The 18,062-nt window shown below is 31.9% G+C and overlaps 2 protein-coding genes across 2 annotated transcripts; both read right to left on the bottom strand.

The window, feature by feature from the left end:
* LOC25487794 (COP1-interactive protein 1) lies at window positions 1-3,392 on the bottom strand. The gene is made up of 3 exons (XM_013609800.3): window positions 3,248-3,392; window positions 1,019-2,748; window positions 1-439 (listed from the first exon to the last, which is right to left on the bottom strand). Exons 2-3 carry the CDS (start codon window positions 2,694-2,696, stop codon window positions 375-377), a joined length of 1,743 nt encoding a protein of 580 aa, XP_013465254.1. The 5' UTR covers window positions 2,697-2,748; window positions 3,248-3,392; the 3' UTR covers window positions 1-374.
* A 4,828-nt stretch (window positions 3,393-8,220) lies between these two features.
* On the bottom strand, window positions 8,221-10,645 carry LOC25487793 (intracellular protein transport protein USO1). Its single transcript, XM_024776382.2, has 2 exons — window positions 10,470-10,645; window positions 8,221-10,287 (listed from the first exon to the last, which is right to left on the bottom strand). The coding sequence occupies exon 2, from the start codon at window positions 10,278-10,280 to the stop codon at window positions 8,775-8,777; it is 1,506 nt and encodes a 501-aa protein (XP_024632150.1). The 5' UTR covers window positions 10,281-10,287; window positions 10,470-10,645; the 3' UTR covers window positions 8,221-8,774.
* Between the last annotated feature and the right edge of the window lie 7,417 nt (window positions 10,646-18,062).

Below are 18,062 nucleotides of genomic sequence, written 5' to 3'. Positions count from 1 at the left end.
AAAATTATATTTATTTCCCTTGAAGCTTGTTCACCTATATTAAGGCCCCAATATATGACATAACAAAACACAAAATTTAAAAAATTGTTCAACAAAGCAAGATCAATCAGTCACTGCAGGAAAAATAAAACAGAACTCATGATGGGCAACTGTGCATTCTGTCTGTCCAGAGTGAATTAACCAGTCTAAAAGCCAAAAACAAAAACTTAAGGAACATAAATTTAGAGGCATTCTTAAAGCAACTAAATCACATGTGTAATGAGTAGCTATTGACTGTTACTTTGTAATTGCATCATTAATCAAGAGGTCAAAATGAACACATGGGGATTTCCAGCTGCAGTGGCTCAAACTCAAACTGATAGTATGATCTTCCTTCACATTCCTTTAAATACTTTGGACAATTGAGAAGGGCAAAACTTGTATAAGATTCTTTTCCAACCTAAAATAGAAGAAATCATGTGTGTCAATCATCAATCTACAACAATCCCAACAAAATGAGTACCAATGAAATGAGTGACAACCTCTATACTATAGCCCTGACACTTATGATCAAAGGCGTGTCTGGTGTTCAACTGAACACCGACACGTGTGATTACATTCAATTAATTCATTTCCTTAAATTATTACCAATGTCGACGTGTTAGTGTGGTCTCCGATGTTTGTGTCTGTGTTGGTGCTTCATAGATAAGAACACAAAATATGAAAAAGTATGGCAAACAACAGAATCCAAATAGGGAAATAACAAACTTGTGTGTTTTTCTAGTTGCAGACCGAGACCATGTATCATTGTCATCAGATATAAAACAAGCAAAAATGTGAGAAATAGAACATCAACTTCATCATTAAGTTTCACATTCATCTTTTGAATACTAACTCCAAGTTCACACAGATATTTTGGACTTTATTCCTACCTTTAAGCTCCCTCATATGTGTAGATCAGGTTATAAAAAATAACACATCATTAAATGAAATTGTTGAAATGAAATTTTCAATAAGCTAAATGAATAAGAACACTTACCCGATTCTGTTTCCTCATCAAAATAGTTCATTAATGGTTCATATTGTTTCACTGTCAACTCAGGCTCCTTCACTTGTCCATCAAAATTATTAAGCTTTGACTCTGGATCCTTGACTTGTCCTTCAAATTGCTTGTCTTTTAACTTGAGCTCTTTCACTAGTACTTTGAACTTATTCTCTTCAGCATCGAATTCTTTCCGCTGTTCTTCAAATTGCTTCTCTTTTAATTTGAAGTCCTCAAACTGGCTTTCAAATTGCTTCTTTTTTGAATTGAGCTGCTTAACCTGACCTTTGAATTCCTCCTTATTTGATTCAAACTCCTTCCCTTGACCTTTAAACTCCTTCACTTGTCCTTCAAATTGCTTTTCTTTTGATTCGAGCTCCTTCAGCCTGCTCTCGAAATGCTTCTTTTCTGATTCCAACTCCTTCACCCGGCCTTCAAATTCATCCTCTTTTGATTCAATCTCCTTTGCTCGACCATCAATTTTCTTCTCTTTACACTCAAGTTCCTTAACTTGTCCTTTCAATTGTCTCTCTTTTGATTTGAGCTCCTCCACTTGACTTTCAAAACAATTCTTTTTAGATTCGAGCTCCTTCACATGGCCTTCGAATTCTCTCTTTTTTGATTCATGTACTTCCCCTCGGCCATCAAGTTGCTTCTCTTTAGACTCAAGTTCCTTAACTTGTCCTTTCAATTGCCTCTGTTGTGATACGAACTCCTCCACTTGGCTTTCAAAACTCTTCTTTTCAGATTCCAGCTCCTTCACCTGCTCTTCAAAATCTCTCTTTTTTGACTCAAGCTCCTTCATTCGGCTTTCGAAATGCTTCTGTTTTGATATCAAATCATTCACTAGCTCCTTCGCCTGGATTTCAAATTCCTTCTCTTTTGATTCAAAATCCTTCACTTGTCTTTCAAAATGCTTCTGTTTTGAAATGTTATCCTTGACTTGATGAAGTTCTATCTCTTTTGTCTTGAGTTCTTGCTTGCGCTCTCCAATCAAGTCTTCCATCAAATAGAGTTGTGCTTCCTTTGCTGCAAAATCCTCGACACATTTTTCAATTTTGGCCTCGATTTTCTTGCGAGCTTCGTCAATTCTTCCAACATAAATAGTTTCCTTTTTCTTGTTTTCAAGATCTTTGCAGCACTCCTCAATATCTCTCTTTATGGACTGCAATCTCTTCTCTTCTACTTGTCTCGTCCTTTTGCAATCCTCAAATGATTTTTCTACCAATGTGAGTTCTTTCTTCAGCGAGAAAAATGATTCATCAGTTGACATGGCAGGCATTTTAATTCTTGACGAAATAGGAATATTGTCTGCATCGCTATCATATCCATTATCATCATACGGTGATGGTGACACCTTTGATTTCTTAATCGAACCACACATGACATTGCTGTTGTCAATTAACATCCGCTTAACTGGCAGTATAGTACTAGTAGTAGTATTCCTGTTCTTAACAGAACCATTATTGTTATTATTACATGTTCTCAAACCCATAATCTGAGGAAACATTGCTGACAAAGGAACATCACCATCACCTTCAGATTCAAAGTCTTCAGTGGAAGATGAATGCGATGTTTTTTTATCAAATGATGCAAGCCATTTAAAATTGAAAGTTTCTTCATCATCATCACGAACACAAAACTTTGACTTATCAGAAGCCTCAAAACCCATCATTCAACTATAGAAATTGTTAACTTTTGGGGTATTACATGAACACCTCAAAATCCTGGGAAGAAAAGATAAAAGCTTCAACTTTTAGCTTTGAAAAACTTCCAGAAGTAAAATCTAAGTCAAATGATAAATACCTAGAAAACACTCAAAATAGAGATTTCAACTTTAAATCACAAAACAATGCCAATGTAAAAAAAATGTAAACTTTTCACGTTTCAATGTATAAATAAATACACATTTAGGGGCTCTAACATTGCATGATATTGATATTCTTGACAAATAGCATGAAAATATAAAAACCTAGAAAATAGACATTTCTACTTTTGGGGGTTGGTGTTAGAGCTAAGGGATAAAGAGTTTGAGATCTTTAGTTAAAACCCATACAGAGGAAGAAAAAAAAAACAAATCTAACAAGTAACAACTAATTTCTAACATTAGCTATTTCAACAAAACAATGAAAAAAGATCAGGATTTGAAGTTTCAACATGAAAATAAAAATGTTGAAGAAAAAATATAGAAAAGGCGTGAAAAATAAAAAGGAATGTGAAGCTTACAATGCTTTGTGTTATATTCTTCTTCTTCCTCCGGGGAGTTTTGAATTTTGAGAGTGAAATGGAAGAATAAGACAGACACACAGACAAGATTGTGGTTTGGTTGAGGCCCACCCAATTCAGTGAGCCGTTCAGCCAGTCAAGTGTAGACAAATACTTTTTTCGTGTTTCTATTTTTATTTTAATCCTGTTAAATTTATCATATCATTTTTCATACTTTACAATTAGATATTTTAAAAAGTAAGAAATAGATAGTCCTATCATAGTCATTGACACATAGATACGTTCTAGTTAACAAAAAAACGACTAATACTTCAAATTCATCCTTGAATTTTAAAAAATTGGTTAAATTCGTCCATGAATTTTGCAAAATAGCTATTTAGTCCCTGAATTTATAAAATGTCAATCAAATCAGTCCATCCGTTAAGTTGGTCTGTTAACGGAGGTGACGTGTAACATTAACCTCTTACAAGGCTTACCACGTCATATGTCACGCAAGCAGGGACCAAATTGATTGATTTATAGAAAATTGTCAAGGACTAAATTGATGGATTTTCAGAAAATTGCCAACGGCTCTTTGTCATCTTTCTCATTAACGGCTCTTTCTTTCCCAAATATATAAATTTGAAACTCTAATGTTATAATTTGTCACCTAGAGTTCAAAATCCCTCAAATTTCTTCCATGAATTGATGTCAATGTTCTTCCCCAATTCAAAAAACTTAAAACCCTGATTTTTTTGATTCAATTCGAAATTCAAAAATCAGTGGTCATTGTTGAAGATTCGATGTTCAGAAATGATGGGTGGAAGAAATGCAAGGTTGATGGAAAAGCCAAAGGATAGGGGCAGAGAAGAGGTTTGGAGGGCAAGGTTGATGGATAAAGTTGATTGTGTAGGAAGTGAGCTTAGGTTAATTAAGATATTGATAAGAGTATTTTGTTTGATTGAGTTGTTTAAAATGTTATTGTATTGTGCCAAGTCCATGTAATGTTGTAATGAAAAGAGGTTGTCAATGAATGAATCAAACCCTTTTGTCAAAAAAATTCAATCAAATTGGTCATTGAATTATATGCATATTCATCATATTGATTCTCAAATGAGTGAAAATATCATCAAATAGGTCCTTAAATTTTCACAACAGATATCACTATGATCCTTGGTGCATACATTTGCTGAACAAAGTAAAAAGTAAAAGACAGAACTTTGATTATAAAAAGACAGACATTTGTATACCATCATAAGTCATATACTTGATGTTCATAAGTCATTACATAGCCAAAAAAATAACATTACATAGCCATCAAGTCATCAAATCATTTGATGTTCTTAAGTGATTACATATCCAAAAAAGCATAAACTAAACAAGTCCAAAAAGCATTAATTAAACTAGTCCAAAAACATAATTTAAACAAGCATCAATGCTTTGGAAATCCTGGAGTTGGGATAAACTCCATGTATTGGGGTAGAGTAGAAGCGGATGACCCCTAATTTGGATTTGGAACTCTAATAACTCCAAGAGCAATTGGATTTTGTGAAGTAGGACCCCTCAGTGATGTATGTTTATGCATGTCATTTAAAATCACTGGTCCTCTCATGTCATATCTCTTTGTACTCATTCTCTGCAAATAAAATCAATCATATCAACCCTTAAATTATAACAAAATCCATCAAATTAGACCTCAAATTATGTCAATAAGTCTCAAATCGATCCATATTTTATAGGGGTATAATTGGAAACACAATAAAAATTACACTGAAAAGTTAAATCTCGAATTTTTACCATTTCCATCAATTTAGTCCTTGTGCACGAGGGTGCCTTGTTGACACGTGTACATGACAACACAACATGCAAGAGGGCACATCATCGCCACTAACGGAGCTTTTGAACGGAGAGACCATTTTGATGGACGTCTGTAAAATTCATGGACTAAATAGATATTTTGCAAAATTCAGGACTGAATTTAACCGATTTTTTAAAATTCAAGGACAAATTTGAGATATTAGTCACAAAAAACTAAGGAAAATTGGACTGAATAACTCAAAATCCATCAAACTATTAAGAAAATAGAAGAGATACATAAATTTCAAGTCTATCTCATTTTTCAAACATTAACATTTAAGATGTCAAACTTTTAGAGGGGGAAAAATGAAGCCAATTACATGAGTTGAACATGCCGAATTACCAACATCTAATATATTAATCTTTGGCTTTGTTTGGTAAATATAAGTTATAAACTAGCCGATAGCTGAAAATTAGCTTATAGCTTATATTTGAAAAGTTGTTTGATAAATTTAGTTTTTGTAAATATAAAATGACATAAAAGAACATAATTATTTAATTTTAAATATATTTTAGACTAAATTGCATTTTTGGTCCCTTGACTATTCAGGTAGTATCGCTTTGATTCCTTAATTAAAATTCGATTTATTTTTGTCCCTTAATTTCTCTCTGTTACACATTTTCGTTAGTTTTAATTCAAAAACGTTAGGGTTTCTTCATCTTCTTCTCCTCTTTTTCATCTTCATATCATCTCCATCAATCTTCAACAACAAGAATCGCAGAAAAAATCCAGAAGAAAACCTAACGTTTTTGAATTAAAACTAACGGAAATGACCAAAATGTGTAACGGAGAGAAGTTAAGGGATCAAAATAAATCGAATTTTAATTAAGGGACCAAAGTGATACTACTTAAATAGTTAAGGGACCAAAAATGCAATTTAGCCTATATTTTATTTTATTTATAAACAAGATAATTTTTATCATGACCATTGATCCTAGTTAAAAATAATAATCTTCACCATTGGTCTCGATTAACTCGACATTAGGCCATGTTTAATATACGCTTAATTCTGAATATTCTTTTGAAAAATGATATTTGTATAACCATTTTGTGACAACTTTTTGATAATTTTCTCTCACATACTCGCATTATATTCTCTCTCTTCCTTTTTCTCTCCATTGTTTTTGACCAATGAAAAGAGAGAAAAAAGAGATTGTCTCAAAACTTGTTTCAAATAGATGTTCAAATATCACTACTCTATTCTTTTTTATTTTTTTAAATGATTTTTCTGATTATTTAATCCTTCTCAGTCCTGCATAAAGGGATTCTTATATTCTTTTATATCAAAGTTAAGGTGGGTATATTTTATTTTTTCGGCTTGAGTTTCGTTAATTAATTCCATGGTTCTTCTCAATTCCATGACTTGTTTAACTTAACTTAGTATCTTTGTATGTTAGTTTTATTAAACAACCTTTAATAAGTTAGTTCAATAAACTATAAGCTAGTTTCTTGGAGTTACCAAATATACCATTAGTATCTTTGTATCTATACGGCATAGTTTTCACTTACTATCAAAAAGTACATGTATTTATAAAATTTAAATTAAACAAGAGTTGTTCTATTTCATAAAAGGATTCATTTCACCCATTTCCTTTACTATCTCATAGACTAGCAACTTTAGGTTTTCATCATGAATAGCCATAACTACCTCGGTCTGGTAGCAGATAACAATGGCAGGGAAATAACAATAGATATGAAACAAACAGAAAATCATTTGAAAAAAATAATAATAATTCACCACATGAGAAAATAACAGAAATATGAACCAGAATCTTATAACACTATTAAACACAAATAAATTCAAAACGAGTTTCACAGAAAACTTGAAATACATTAGCTATATTTTCCAATTTGGCTCAACTTGTGATCAATTCAATGTACCACTTAAGAATTAATCGATAATCCAACTCTACAAGGACATTCCAGGAGCAATGAGACACATTTAACGGTTCCAAGTTACTCCAAAGAAGCAGACACCAAATTAAGAAAACAGATGAGAAACACTTGCAAACCATATTTGAATTGAAACACAATTCTACTATTACACATTCTCAAAATAGGATATAAAAATCTGAACCAATTCATCATATTTCTCCCTTGCTTTCTTCTAGTAAATTTAACTTTTCTCCTATATCATGGTTCAACCTAGCAGCAGATGATTTTATATCTTCAGATTTTATGCTCTTTGAAGATGTTGTGTATGTATCATTGTATAAATCAAAACCTTGGCAAATAGCATACATCAAGACTTGCCTAAAAGTTTCGAAAAGTAAGTGTTCCCAATTTTCATCATTGATTCAAGATGGTGAAAAAGAAAAGAATCAACTATTTCTATGATCAAGTTTAATCTATTCACTATTGTTTCTTTCTTACTTGGTTCTCTCTAGTCAAATTACACTTGTTCTGGTATAGAAATAAACTATTGTTAACCTTGCTATAACTTCATTATCAGTATACACTATACACAAACAGAAGCAAAACAATAGCCAGATACTTGACCAAAACGTCGTCATAACATCATATGCAGGAAACTACAAAATGATGAACAAAATCGCACATGCATTTTAGACATCAAATCCAAAACACATAAAAGTCTCTATTGACCGGCAACATTCACTTACAGCCACCAATTAACAAAACAAACAGTGATAATACTTGTATAACAACAAGATTGATTTCACATAACAAAACACACTACTACCAGGGAATACTTGTAGAACATTTGTACAGTCACACAAATATGATGAATATAATTTTTTCCCAAGCATCAATAGCTAACGGTTGCAATATTAATTTAAGAGAAGATCCATAACAAACCTAATAAGAGTTACACCTGTAATCAACATTCAATTAATTTCTCTAAGTTCATAATTTTCGCTGAGTAAGAGTTACACCTGTAATCAACATTCAAACTTACATGGCCCTATCTCAAAGACTAGCAACTAAAGGTTTTTATCATGAATAGCCCAGTAACAATAGATATGAATACATTTGATTTGATAACCATATGATAAAATATCTAAATCATATCTAAATTAACATACCAGAAAATTTATTTGCAAAACCCAGGTCGCAAACAGACATTAATAAGTTCTAGTTCTAGTTATCAAAATACTAAGCAGATTGGACAGGATAATTGAAAATCTGTCAAAACTGTTTAGAAAATGGAAGAGATGCATAAAAAGAGAGATACATTTCAAGTCAATTTCATTTTCCAAGCATTAACACTAAGATGTCAATTTTCCCTTAACAAATGAGACAACAGTTGGGGGAAACAAAATGAATCGAATTACAAAACAATTCAATTTCCTGCATAGTTTTTACTTATCATCTAAAAGTATTTTCCTTTAGCAAATTTAAATAAGAGTTTTACTATCTTCTTAAAAGGAATTATTTCACCCGTTTTCCTTAATTGTTCCCTTTTCTGATCCACCAATTGAAAAATGGTATTTTAGCTTGTCCTTGAGTTTGCCTCTCTTTTGATTTGAGCTCCTCCACTTGGCTTTCAAAATGCTTCTTTTTAGATTCCAGATCCTTCACTTTGCCTTCAAATTCTCTCACTTTTGATTCATGCTCCATCACCCGGCCCTCATGTTGCCTCTCATTTAAGTCAAGGTCCTCCATCCGGCTTTCATAATGTTTCTGTTTAGATACTAGGTCCTTCAGTTGGCCTTCAATCTCCTTTTTTTTTTATTCAAACTCGTTTACTCGGCCCACAAGTTGACTCTCTTTTGTCTCAAACTCTCTCACTTGTCTTCCAAAGTCATTTCTTTTATATTCCATATCATTTGCTTGGCCTTCAAACTCTCTTTCTTTTGATTCATGCTCCTTCAACCGGCTTTCAAGTTGCTTCTCATTTGAGTCAAGGTCCTCCATCCGGCTTTCATAATGTTTCTGTTTTAATTCCAACTCCTTCATTTGACTTTCAAACTCTTTTTCTTTTGTTTCAAACTCCTTCACTTGGCCTACAAGTTGGTTTTCTATTGACTGCAACACCTTCAATTGGCTTTCAAAGTGCTCCTTTTTAAATTCCAGCTCCTTGATTTGGCCTTCAACTTTCTCCTCTTTTGATTCAAACTCCTTCTTCCGGCCTTCAAGTTGCATCTTTTTTGACTTTAGCTCCATTTCCCGTCGTTCAACTAGCTTCTCTTTTGATTCAAGATCCTTCGAACGACCTTCAAGTTCCTCCATCTTTGATTCAAACTCCCTCATATATCCTTCAAGCTGCTTCTCTCTTGACATCAACTCCTTTACCCGTACTTCAAAACGCTTCTCCTTTGACTCAAGGTCCTCCAGCCGTCCTTCACATTGCTTCTCTTTTGACTCAAGTTCCTTAACCTGACCTTCAAGTCGCTTCTTTTCGGAGGTTACCTTCAGCAACTTGTTCTTTTCAGACTCTAATTTTTCAGCTTGTTTGCCAATTAGTTTGTTCAATGCATCAAGTTCTATCTCTTTGGCCTTACATTTAAAAGTAAATTCAGCATTTTTTTGGGAAAGAGCCTTGAGTTCCTCTTCCTTCCTTTCACGGTCCTTATCAATGTTAACAATGACTTGACGAAGTTCTATTTCTTTTGAAATGTTCCCCTTGACTTGATTAAGTTCTATCTCTTTCGCCTTGAGCTCTAGCTTGCGCTCTCCAATCAAGTTTTCCATCAAATAGAGCTGCCCTTCCTTTACCACAAACTGCTTGATACAATCGTCAATTTCTTCCTGCACTTTGTCACGAACTTCATCAATTCTTCTAACACAACTAACTTGCTTTTTCTTATTTTGAAGCTCTTTGCAGCAGTCCTCAATATCTGTCTTGATGGACTGCAATCTCTTTTCTTCTACTTTCTGCTTCCTTTTACATTCCTCAAATAATTTTTCTAACAATGTAAGGTCTTTCTTCAGCGAGGAAAATGATTTATCAGTTAATTTCTTCGACAATGTAGCATCGTCTCCATCATTGTGGTGATCATGATAGGGCAACATCTTTGATTTCTTAACAGAAATATGCAAGGAATTGTTGTTATCAAACTCAAAATCCCTCTTCTTAACAGCACTACTACTACATTTTTCCAAACTCGAAACCCAGGAAAATCTTGGTAACAAAGGAACATGATCATAATCTTGAGATTTAAAGTTCTCACAAGAAACAGGTTCCCTCCCATCACCAACATAAAATTGAGGGTTATGAGAAGCCTCAAAATCCATGATTCAACTGTGAAAAAAACGAAAATAAATAAACAAGAAGGTTGTTGAATTGAAAAATTCTGAATCATCACGTTTCAACCTATAAATAAATACACACATCTAGTAGATCTAACATAGCATGTTGTTTAATTTCTATAGAAATAGCATGAAAATATTAATGTGAAAGAAAAATGAAGTTAAGATGCTTACAGATACGTTGTTGATAGTTGAGATTATTTGTTACGGTGAAACCAGAAGAGAAAAAAATGGAGAAGATGAAGAAAAAGAAGGAATTTCTAGAGTTTCTTTTGCATTTGCATTTGGAGAGTAAAGTGATGAGAAATGAGAGTTGATAGAGTTTGTTACTTGCTGGATTTAGGCGTCAAAGAGTCGTTTTGTTGAGTAGGGACACGAAATACACCCAAAAGTGGCACTTACTTGTTGGAGTACACTTACTTGACACCAGGGGGGGTACCCAAAGACTTGGTAAACTGAATCATAAATTTAGACCAATTCAATCAATTAACCAAATTTAATTTAAAAACTGTTTTTAACTTGTCTTGAACTTTTTAATATTTTCTTTTACAAATGTTTAACCAATAATTTTTTAAGAAATTTTACAAAGTTATAATTTATATATAAAATAAATAAATAATTGTCACATAGATCATATTGGTGTAGTGTTAAGGTGATGTTGCATTTGAGAAAGATGAGTGTTATTTAAACAACCATTTGATTGACAATTTTTGGAACAACCATCATTTATAAAGAAAAAGTTGGTATTTGCACGAAAATCAAAGCAATAGAGAGATAAAGTAAAAAGTAATCTGAGTATGAGAGAGAAAGTTGTTGCAAAAGTTGTCACAAAATGGATATTCAAATATCATTTCTCTTTAAGAAAAGGTCTTGGGTTATATTCCCAAGTTGGATAATATTTTATTTAAAAGATCATTTAAACTAATTTAAAATAGAGAAATGATATTTGAACATCCATTTTGTGACAACTTTTGTTACAACTTTCTCTTTCATACTCACATCATTTTTTACTTTATCTCTCTATTGTTTTGATTTTCGTGCAATACCTATTTTTTCTTTGCAAGTTTTGGTTGTCCCCATAAGTTGTCAATTAAAGGTTGTTCAAATAACACTCCTCTTTAAAATAAGTGTCAACCACCACCTCATCCTGTTGGCGCCGCCATCAACCACCACCATAACCGCGTTGGAGCGCCACCGTAACTTCACCGGAGCTCTGCCATCCATCGTCGTGCTGGTCGTCGGAGCTCCATCGCTAACCACCGCATTGTTGTCGGAAGTCCCGCTGTCCACCGTCGTGATGGTCGCCGGAACCATCACCGACGGCCACTACAAAGTATGAACCACCACTTGCCACCCTCTCTTTTATAAATATTACATTATTCATTTAATTTATTAATAATATTAAATTATATAATTAGAAAATATGAAGAAAAAAAGTGCACAAAAAAATATATAATACTCAAAAAAAGCTTGCTTTAATAAAAAAAATACGGTTCAAAAATATTCAACCGATTTCGAATCAGTTTTTAAACTGAACTGAACAATTAATGTGGTTCAGTTTCAGTTCAGTTATGCACCATGAACACCCCTGCTTAACACAACCCTAAACAAAAATGTTTAGGCACCTTCCAAAACTAATTTTTTTATACAAAATAAAATTAGATGATGTCGATTGGTAAATAATTTTTTTTAAAACAAGAAAAAGTATAATACTATCTAATTTATCATGTGTTGTTATGTCTTATGTTGTGTTTTTATATCTTGTGTTATTATCTTGAGTACTTACATTTCACCAAATCAAACACAACCTTAATATTGTCTTATTGACAAAGAAGAAAAATTCGAACTCAATAATTATTGCTTGTATTGTTTGTTTTTGATATATTCTATCCATTTGAATCGAAAGGATAACTTATTTTAAGTAAAACAAAATGGTTAATAATCATATGATTGATTATTGATTATATAATAATAACATAGGTTGAGTTTCATATTGATAAAAAATTATTTACGTTTAAAAAATGATTTAGTGTATGTTTTGTTTCCCTTTTAGAAGAGTAGTAAAAATTAGTTCTCTTGACAACTTGAATTAAAATTTATTTTTTGAAGGATTAAAATTTCCAATTTAGAATATCGATATTTTGATTTGTGGTGAGCTGACATCCCAGGTGAATGTGTGTTTTCTGCAAACCCACCACGAGCAAGTAAGCACTATATCTAACAAAACCAAAATAATAGGTCTGTTTTTTTTTTTTTTTACTATTACTTTTTCTACCCTATGAACTTCTCCCGCGTCTCGTAAAATTTCCAAAAATACCTTTGTGTATTTCGGATTTTAAAATCCGGATTCATATTTACTATTTCGGATTTTATAATCCGAACAATTCTTATGTATAATCAGTCATCAGAGTCTCTCACATTTCAACAGTTTTGCTTTTAAAAACAACAAAAAAATTAAGTAAAAAATACTAAAAACCTGTCAAATAAAATCATAAAAATAGCACCAAAAAATTCTAAAAATCAAATAAAACTAATGCAAATTTTTTTAGGTTTTTCTGAGAATATGAAAAATTAAAAAAAATGAAAAATCGGTCTAAACGATGTAATTTTGGATTTTGAGGGGCGGAGTCCCGTAAGAAGTCCCTTCTAGCATGGTCCTTGAATTTTTTTCTGATTTTCTAGGGAAGTTTCAGAGCAATCCGATCAAGCAGTCGGAAGACCCGATTTTTGACTAAGAACATGTAACAATGACCCAAAATAGAAGGATGAGAGTTAGGAAGATTAATATTGTCTTTAAAATGACTATCCATGTTACAAACATGTTTAGAATTTGTGCTGATACAGTTTGAATTATATAATCCGAACTATTTTACCTTGAAAAAGGGTGTTTATGGGGTTTCCAGATTATGTAATCCGAAAACATCATGTAATGCGCCCTATTTTTTGAAGTTTTCGGATTACAAAATCCGGAAAAATCCGTTACTCATTTTTTCACCCTTTAACAAAAGAAAACATCATTCCGTTCTGGATTATATAATCCGGAATGCTCCGAAGGTAATTTTAGAAAAAAAATAAAGCGCGCGAGGAAAGGCAAATGATGGAAAAAGTAATGCTTTTTTTTTTTTCTTCTTCCACTTCTTCTTTTCAAAATTAATCATGAAACGAAATAAACTAAACCAAAAGATTGAACTAAATTGTTGAGCCAAATCAAATCAAAACAAAAAATTTAAATCATTACCAACAATTTTAGAACGATTTAGTTCAATTTAGTTTGGTTCAGATCAATTTTAGTTTTTAAATAGTTCTAATATTCAATTTTGTTTGATTTTTTATATATTTTTTAACGACACCAATAATAAAAACAATTTGGTTAAAAAGCGTTCGAGGGACGCTCGTTAACAATACTCTAAAAATAATTAGCTTGGTTTAAAATATTAAATTTTAATTTGTTTAAAATTAGTTATAGTTTGGTTCAAAATTATAGAGTCGAACCTTTAAAACAATTCAGATCGGTTCAAAATACAAACACTTCGTATAGTTATAGACTTACATACAGCTCTAATACACATGTTACAAATACCTTCTAAATTATTGGAGCTTGCTTAGAGCATCCACGATGGTAGTACAGTAATATGGACTACTTAAATGGACTACACGTGTACACATCACTTATTTATAATTTTTTAATGAAAATACTTATTAAGGACTCAATGACTCCAATGACAATACACTTAAGGACTCCAATTAAAAGTACTTAAATATGTTCCACTAACTTAAATAAGTCCCACTAATAAGGACCCCAATTTAAAGTACTTAATATATTACTTCTTTTGCAAGTGGGATCAACTAATACATATTTTATTACTTCTTTTAGACGCGAGACTCGTTTGTTGCTTAGGAGAGAAATAATCCTTATATAGTTGTTTGTTGCTTAATAGGGACTCGTTTTTTCTTCCTCCAATGGGAGGTCCTTAACAAGGAGTGGTCCTTGTTAAATAAGGACTCCATTGAAAATGCTCTTAAATCCCCCTTAACCTATAAATAGGATTGCAGGCTAAGTCGAACGTTAGAACATCCACAATGGAGACCCTCAATCTTGAGGTCTTAAACGGGTCCCACATTGACACGTTACTTTTTTTATAATTTTTTAATGATAGTACCTAATAGGTATTCAACCACTCCAATAGAGACCCTCCAACAAAAGGTTTAAATGGGATCCACCAATAACTCTTTATTATTTACATTTCAACAAAAATAACTAAACAATGATTATTTTATTAAAAAGTTGTGTGGGGTCCACTTAAGAATGGGGTCTTAAGTGAGACCCCGGATCTTAAAAGAACCCCAAATATTTTTTCCACAATAAAATATCTAATGGATCTTAAATGGTTAAGACTTCACCATTCTATATGATCTTATAACCCTTATACTTTCACTCATTTGTGTTTCAATTGATCTGTCTATTATTAGTATTCGTTTTTTTCATGTTTTGGTTTATTGGCTTTGTTTCAATGTTTGACTATGTGTATTAGCCTAATGCATATATTTGATATGAATCTTGTTAACAAATGTCTCTGAGACACTCTTTAAAGATTTTAAATTTAAAAAATATTTTTTAAAAAAGTTAAATGTTAGAAATTTCAATGCACTGATTACACAGTTTTTCTTACAAACTTAATATTAATGGTTCTTAAAGAATACTCCAAAGACAACTCGTTAATATTTCTTATTTAATAAATATTCAGAGCAGCTTTGCTGCAAGGAAAAATGGTTTATTTTTCATTTCAAGCTTTGGTCAAGCATAGCTTGAGTGAGTAACATCTTGTCGTGAATGTGCATGGGTACGGTGGCATTGGCAAGCCGGTGCAAATTTGTGAAATAAAACCAAAATTTGTCTTCTTCCATTGGTAAATGTCCTTTATTATTCGTTAATTTTGTAATGGTGCCATGAACCATGTTGTATTCTGATTGAGTAATTTACTCCATCCGATTCTATTTATAAGAAATTATTGACTTTTTTAATTTATTGCATAAATGGTGTATTTAATCTATATTCTAGACAAAATACATCAATTACTCAATGAATCTTAAAAGTCAAATTTTTCTTATATATAGGACAGGAGGGAGTAACAAATTTGAGTTAAGGATGAGTTATTGGAGGTACTTAGCTCAAACTCATACGAATAAAATCAACTAAGCTAACGACCAAGGTTTTGTTGGTAAAAAATAATGGATAATTGATAAGTTAATTTATAACGGATGAATTTATAGCGGATGATTTATAAACCAACTTATAATTGATAGCATATGTACTAGTTTATTAAATTTATAGTGTTTGGTAAATTTGACAATTGAAATAGTTTATAAATACGAAATAACATAAATAAAAATGTGCATATAATTAATGTTTATTTTTTCATTTACGATTGCAAGGTAAAATGGAGATAAAAATAGTAAGATATAAATTACTTAAATTAGTTTAACAAAAACCGCTGTAAACTTGTGAAAATAGACTATAAATTCGTGTAAAAATAATCAGAAAAGATAAACAAACAAAAAAAAAAACACGAATATGACACCAATACCGTATTCCACTGTTCACTAAAACCTTTTTTTTCCTTTCTCACTCACCCTCTTCCTCTTCTCTCTTACTCTCTCATCTTCCTATTCTCTATCACTTATCGACGACCTCTCTCTCACTGTCGTCGTTCTCCGACGGGGTGAGGGAGACAACCCATGTGTTACTATTGAATGAATCACTATTGGAGAAGGATCAGGGAGTCCGACCCGCAAAAAGGAGAAATAAACTTCGATCATGATTGCTCTGACGATGAGAAAGTGGTGCAAGAGTACAAATTTGAAAGGCAGTGGGTATTTGGCCGAAAAACGGGAAGAAGAAGTTATGGGGGATGGTCGGAGTCAACACGAAAATGAAGTTGGAGTGAACACGGAAGAAGAAAGAGAAGAAGGGTGAGGAGAAGTTCCAGCGGTGGTGGAAGAAGAAGAGAGGGGCCGCAGAGAATATGGAAGGAGAGGAGGATGGGAATGGAATGACACAATTGTCCCTATGTTTTAAAGTCAAAATTACTTATTTGTCCATGGTGTGTTATCATTAAAAAGAAAATCATATTGTAAAATGTTTTTACGGTATTGCTAAAAATGGAACAAACGATAACTTTCATATAGAAAACATTGTTTTTTGATGTTTCATTGTATTAAATGCACAAATCACAAGATAAATTTATACTACTCCATCCATCTTATAATATTAGTCGTTTAAGGTTTGTGCACAATTATTAAGAAAATGATTAATTTTGTTGATTTCAATAGTAAAGTTTGATGAATTTAAATAAATAAGGGTATAATAGTGGGAAAAAAAAATGATGCATTGATATTGTAAAATGATAATTATTTTGAGAAAAAAAATGTTAAAGAGACAATAACTGTGAGACGGAGGGAATACTATTTTAAACTTCCTTTTTTTTTTTTTGAGAAAGACTTTAAACTTCTTATTAGATGTCATAAAAACATTTGTTAACATTTATATTGTTTTTATTAGTGATATTTTAATAAGAATGGACTTCTATTTTTTAGATGCAATAAGAATGGACTATATTTTTAAGGATTTTTTTAAGCTAGTTACAAAATTGACATTCTATTTAAAATTAACTAGAATATATATCTATGGGGCTGCTAACTTATATCCACCTAAAAACACTAAGGTGCAAGTTAATAAGCAGTACCCACTCATAATTTACTAAAATACCCTTTTATATTCTAATCAATTAAATAAGACCGACAATTTTGCAAGTTATGCCTGGACGTTGGTTAATATAATATGTTTATTTTTGGTACAATTTTTTTTTATATCACGAAGCAATGTTGTTATTTTGCTACAGAATAAGTACGTTTTTTTTAGGTTGAATAGGTACTCATTTTAAGCAAAATTGACAGAGGAGTATTTTGGAAAGTTAGTTGGATGGAGTTTTCTGTTGGGAGAAGAGCAGAATTTGAAAAGCACAGGCCTCTTTAAATAAAAAATATCCCATTTAATTGACAATTGACTGAAATAAATCTACAGAAAACTCAATGGACATGTCATCGGGAAAATCTCCATCTCTCTTAGGCTTTTGGTTTTCCCAGAATCCTCATTAATGGTTTTTAGTGATAAATCAATTATAAATATGAGGCAGAAGAAACCATGGGCATTGAAATCATTCAAGGAATTCTGCAATTCAAAGTTCAAACAATCCTGATCTTTCTTTGTTCCTCTGCGATTTGCCGTTTGCGTTTGTGATTCGTGAACTCTGGTGGTGGTTTGTGGCTGCGATTTCAATTTTCTATTCTTGTAAAGTTGTTTTCTAACTCTCGGCAACTAGTCAACAACACCAGGTTTTGTTTTTTCTTCATTTTTTTATTTGCGGTCTATTCAGTTTAATAATTCATTTACCTTAGCAAAATTGATTTACTATATTCTCTTCTTCACAGATAGTACTTTAGTGTAACAATTGATTTTGGTTGTTTCTATTTTGAAATATAAAAGGTTACACTATGAGTTCCTTAAGTTTTAGGTTTGTAAAAGATTGATCCTTTAAGTTATGTTTGTTACACATAAATCTTTGTTTTAGGTTTGTAACAGATTAATCCTTTTAAGTTATTTTGGTCACACACAAATCTTTGAATTTGTAAACGTTTTCAATTTAGTTCTTTTAACCAAAACAATGATGTGTTAGAATAACTAAATTGAATACCTTTACAAACTTAAAT

Source organism: Medicago truncatula, chromosome 2 (assembly GCF_003473485.1).
Source record: "Medicago truncatula cultivar Jemalong A17 chromosome 2, MtrunA17r5.0-ANR, whole genome shotgun sequence".
Lineage (NCBI taxonomy): Eukaryota > Viridiplantae > Streptophyta > Magnoliopsida > Fabales > Fabaceae > Medicago > Medicago truncatula.
The sequence above is the reverse complement of the archived record's forward strand: the minus strand, read 5'-3'. Positions and strand labels throughout refer to the sequence as shown.

Excerpts from the sequence above, each read along its gene's own strand:
- LOC25487794 (XM_013609800.3), bottom strand. The coding sequence starts at position 2,696 with ATGATGGGTTTTGAGGCTTCTGATAAGTCAAAGTTTTGTGTTCGTGAT. Across the intron at positions 440-1,018 it reads TGATGAGGAAACAGAATCGG|GTTGGAAAAGAATCTTATAC; the intron begins GTAAGTGTTCTT and ends CTTCTATTTTAG.
- LOC25487793 (XM_024776382.2), bottom strand. The coding sequence starts at position 10,280 with ATGGATTTTGAGGCTTCTCATAACCCTCAATTTTATGTTGGTGATGGG.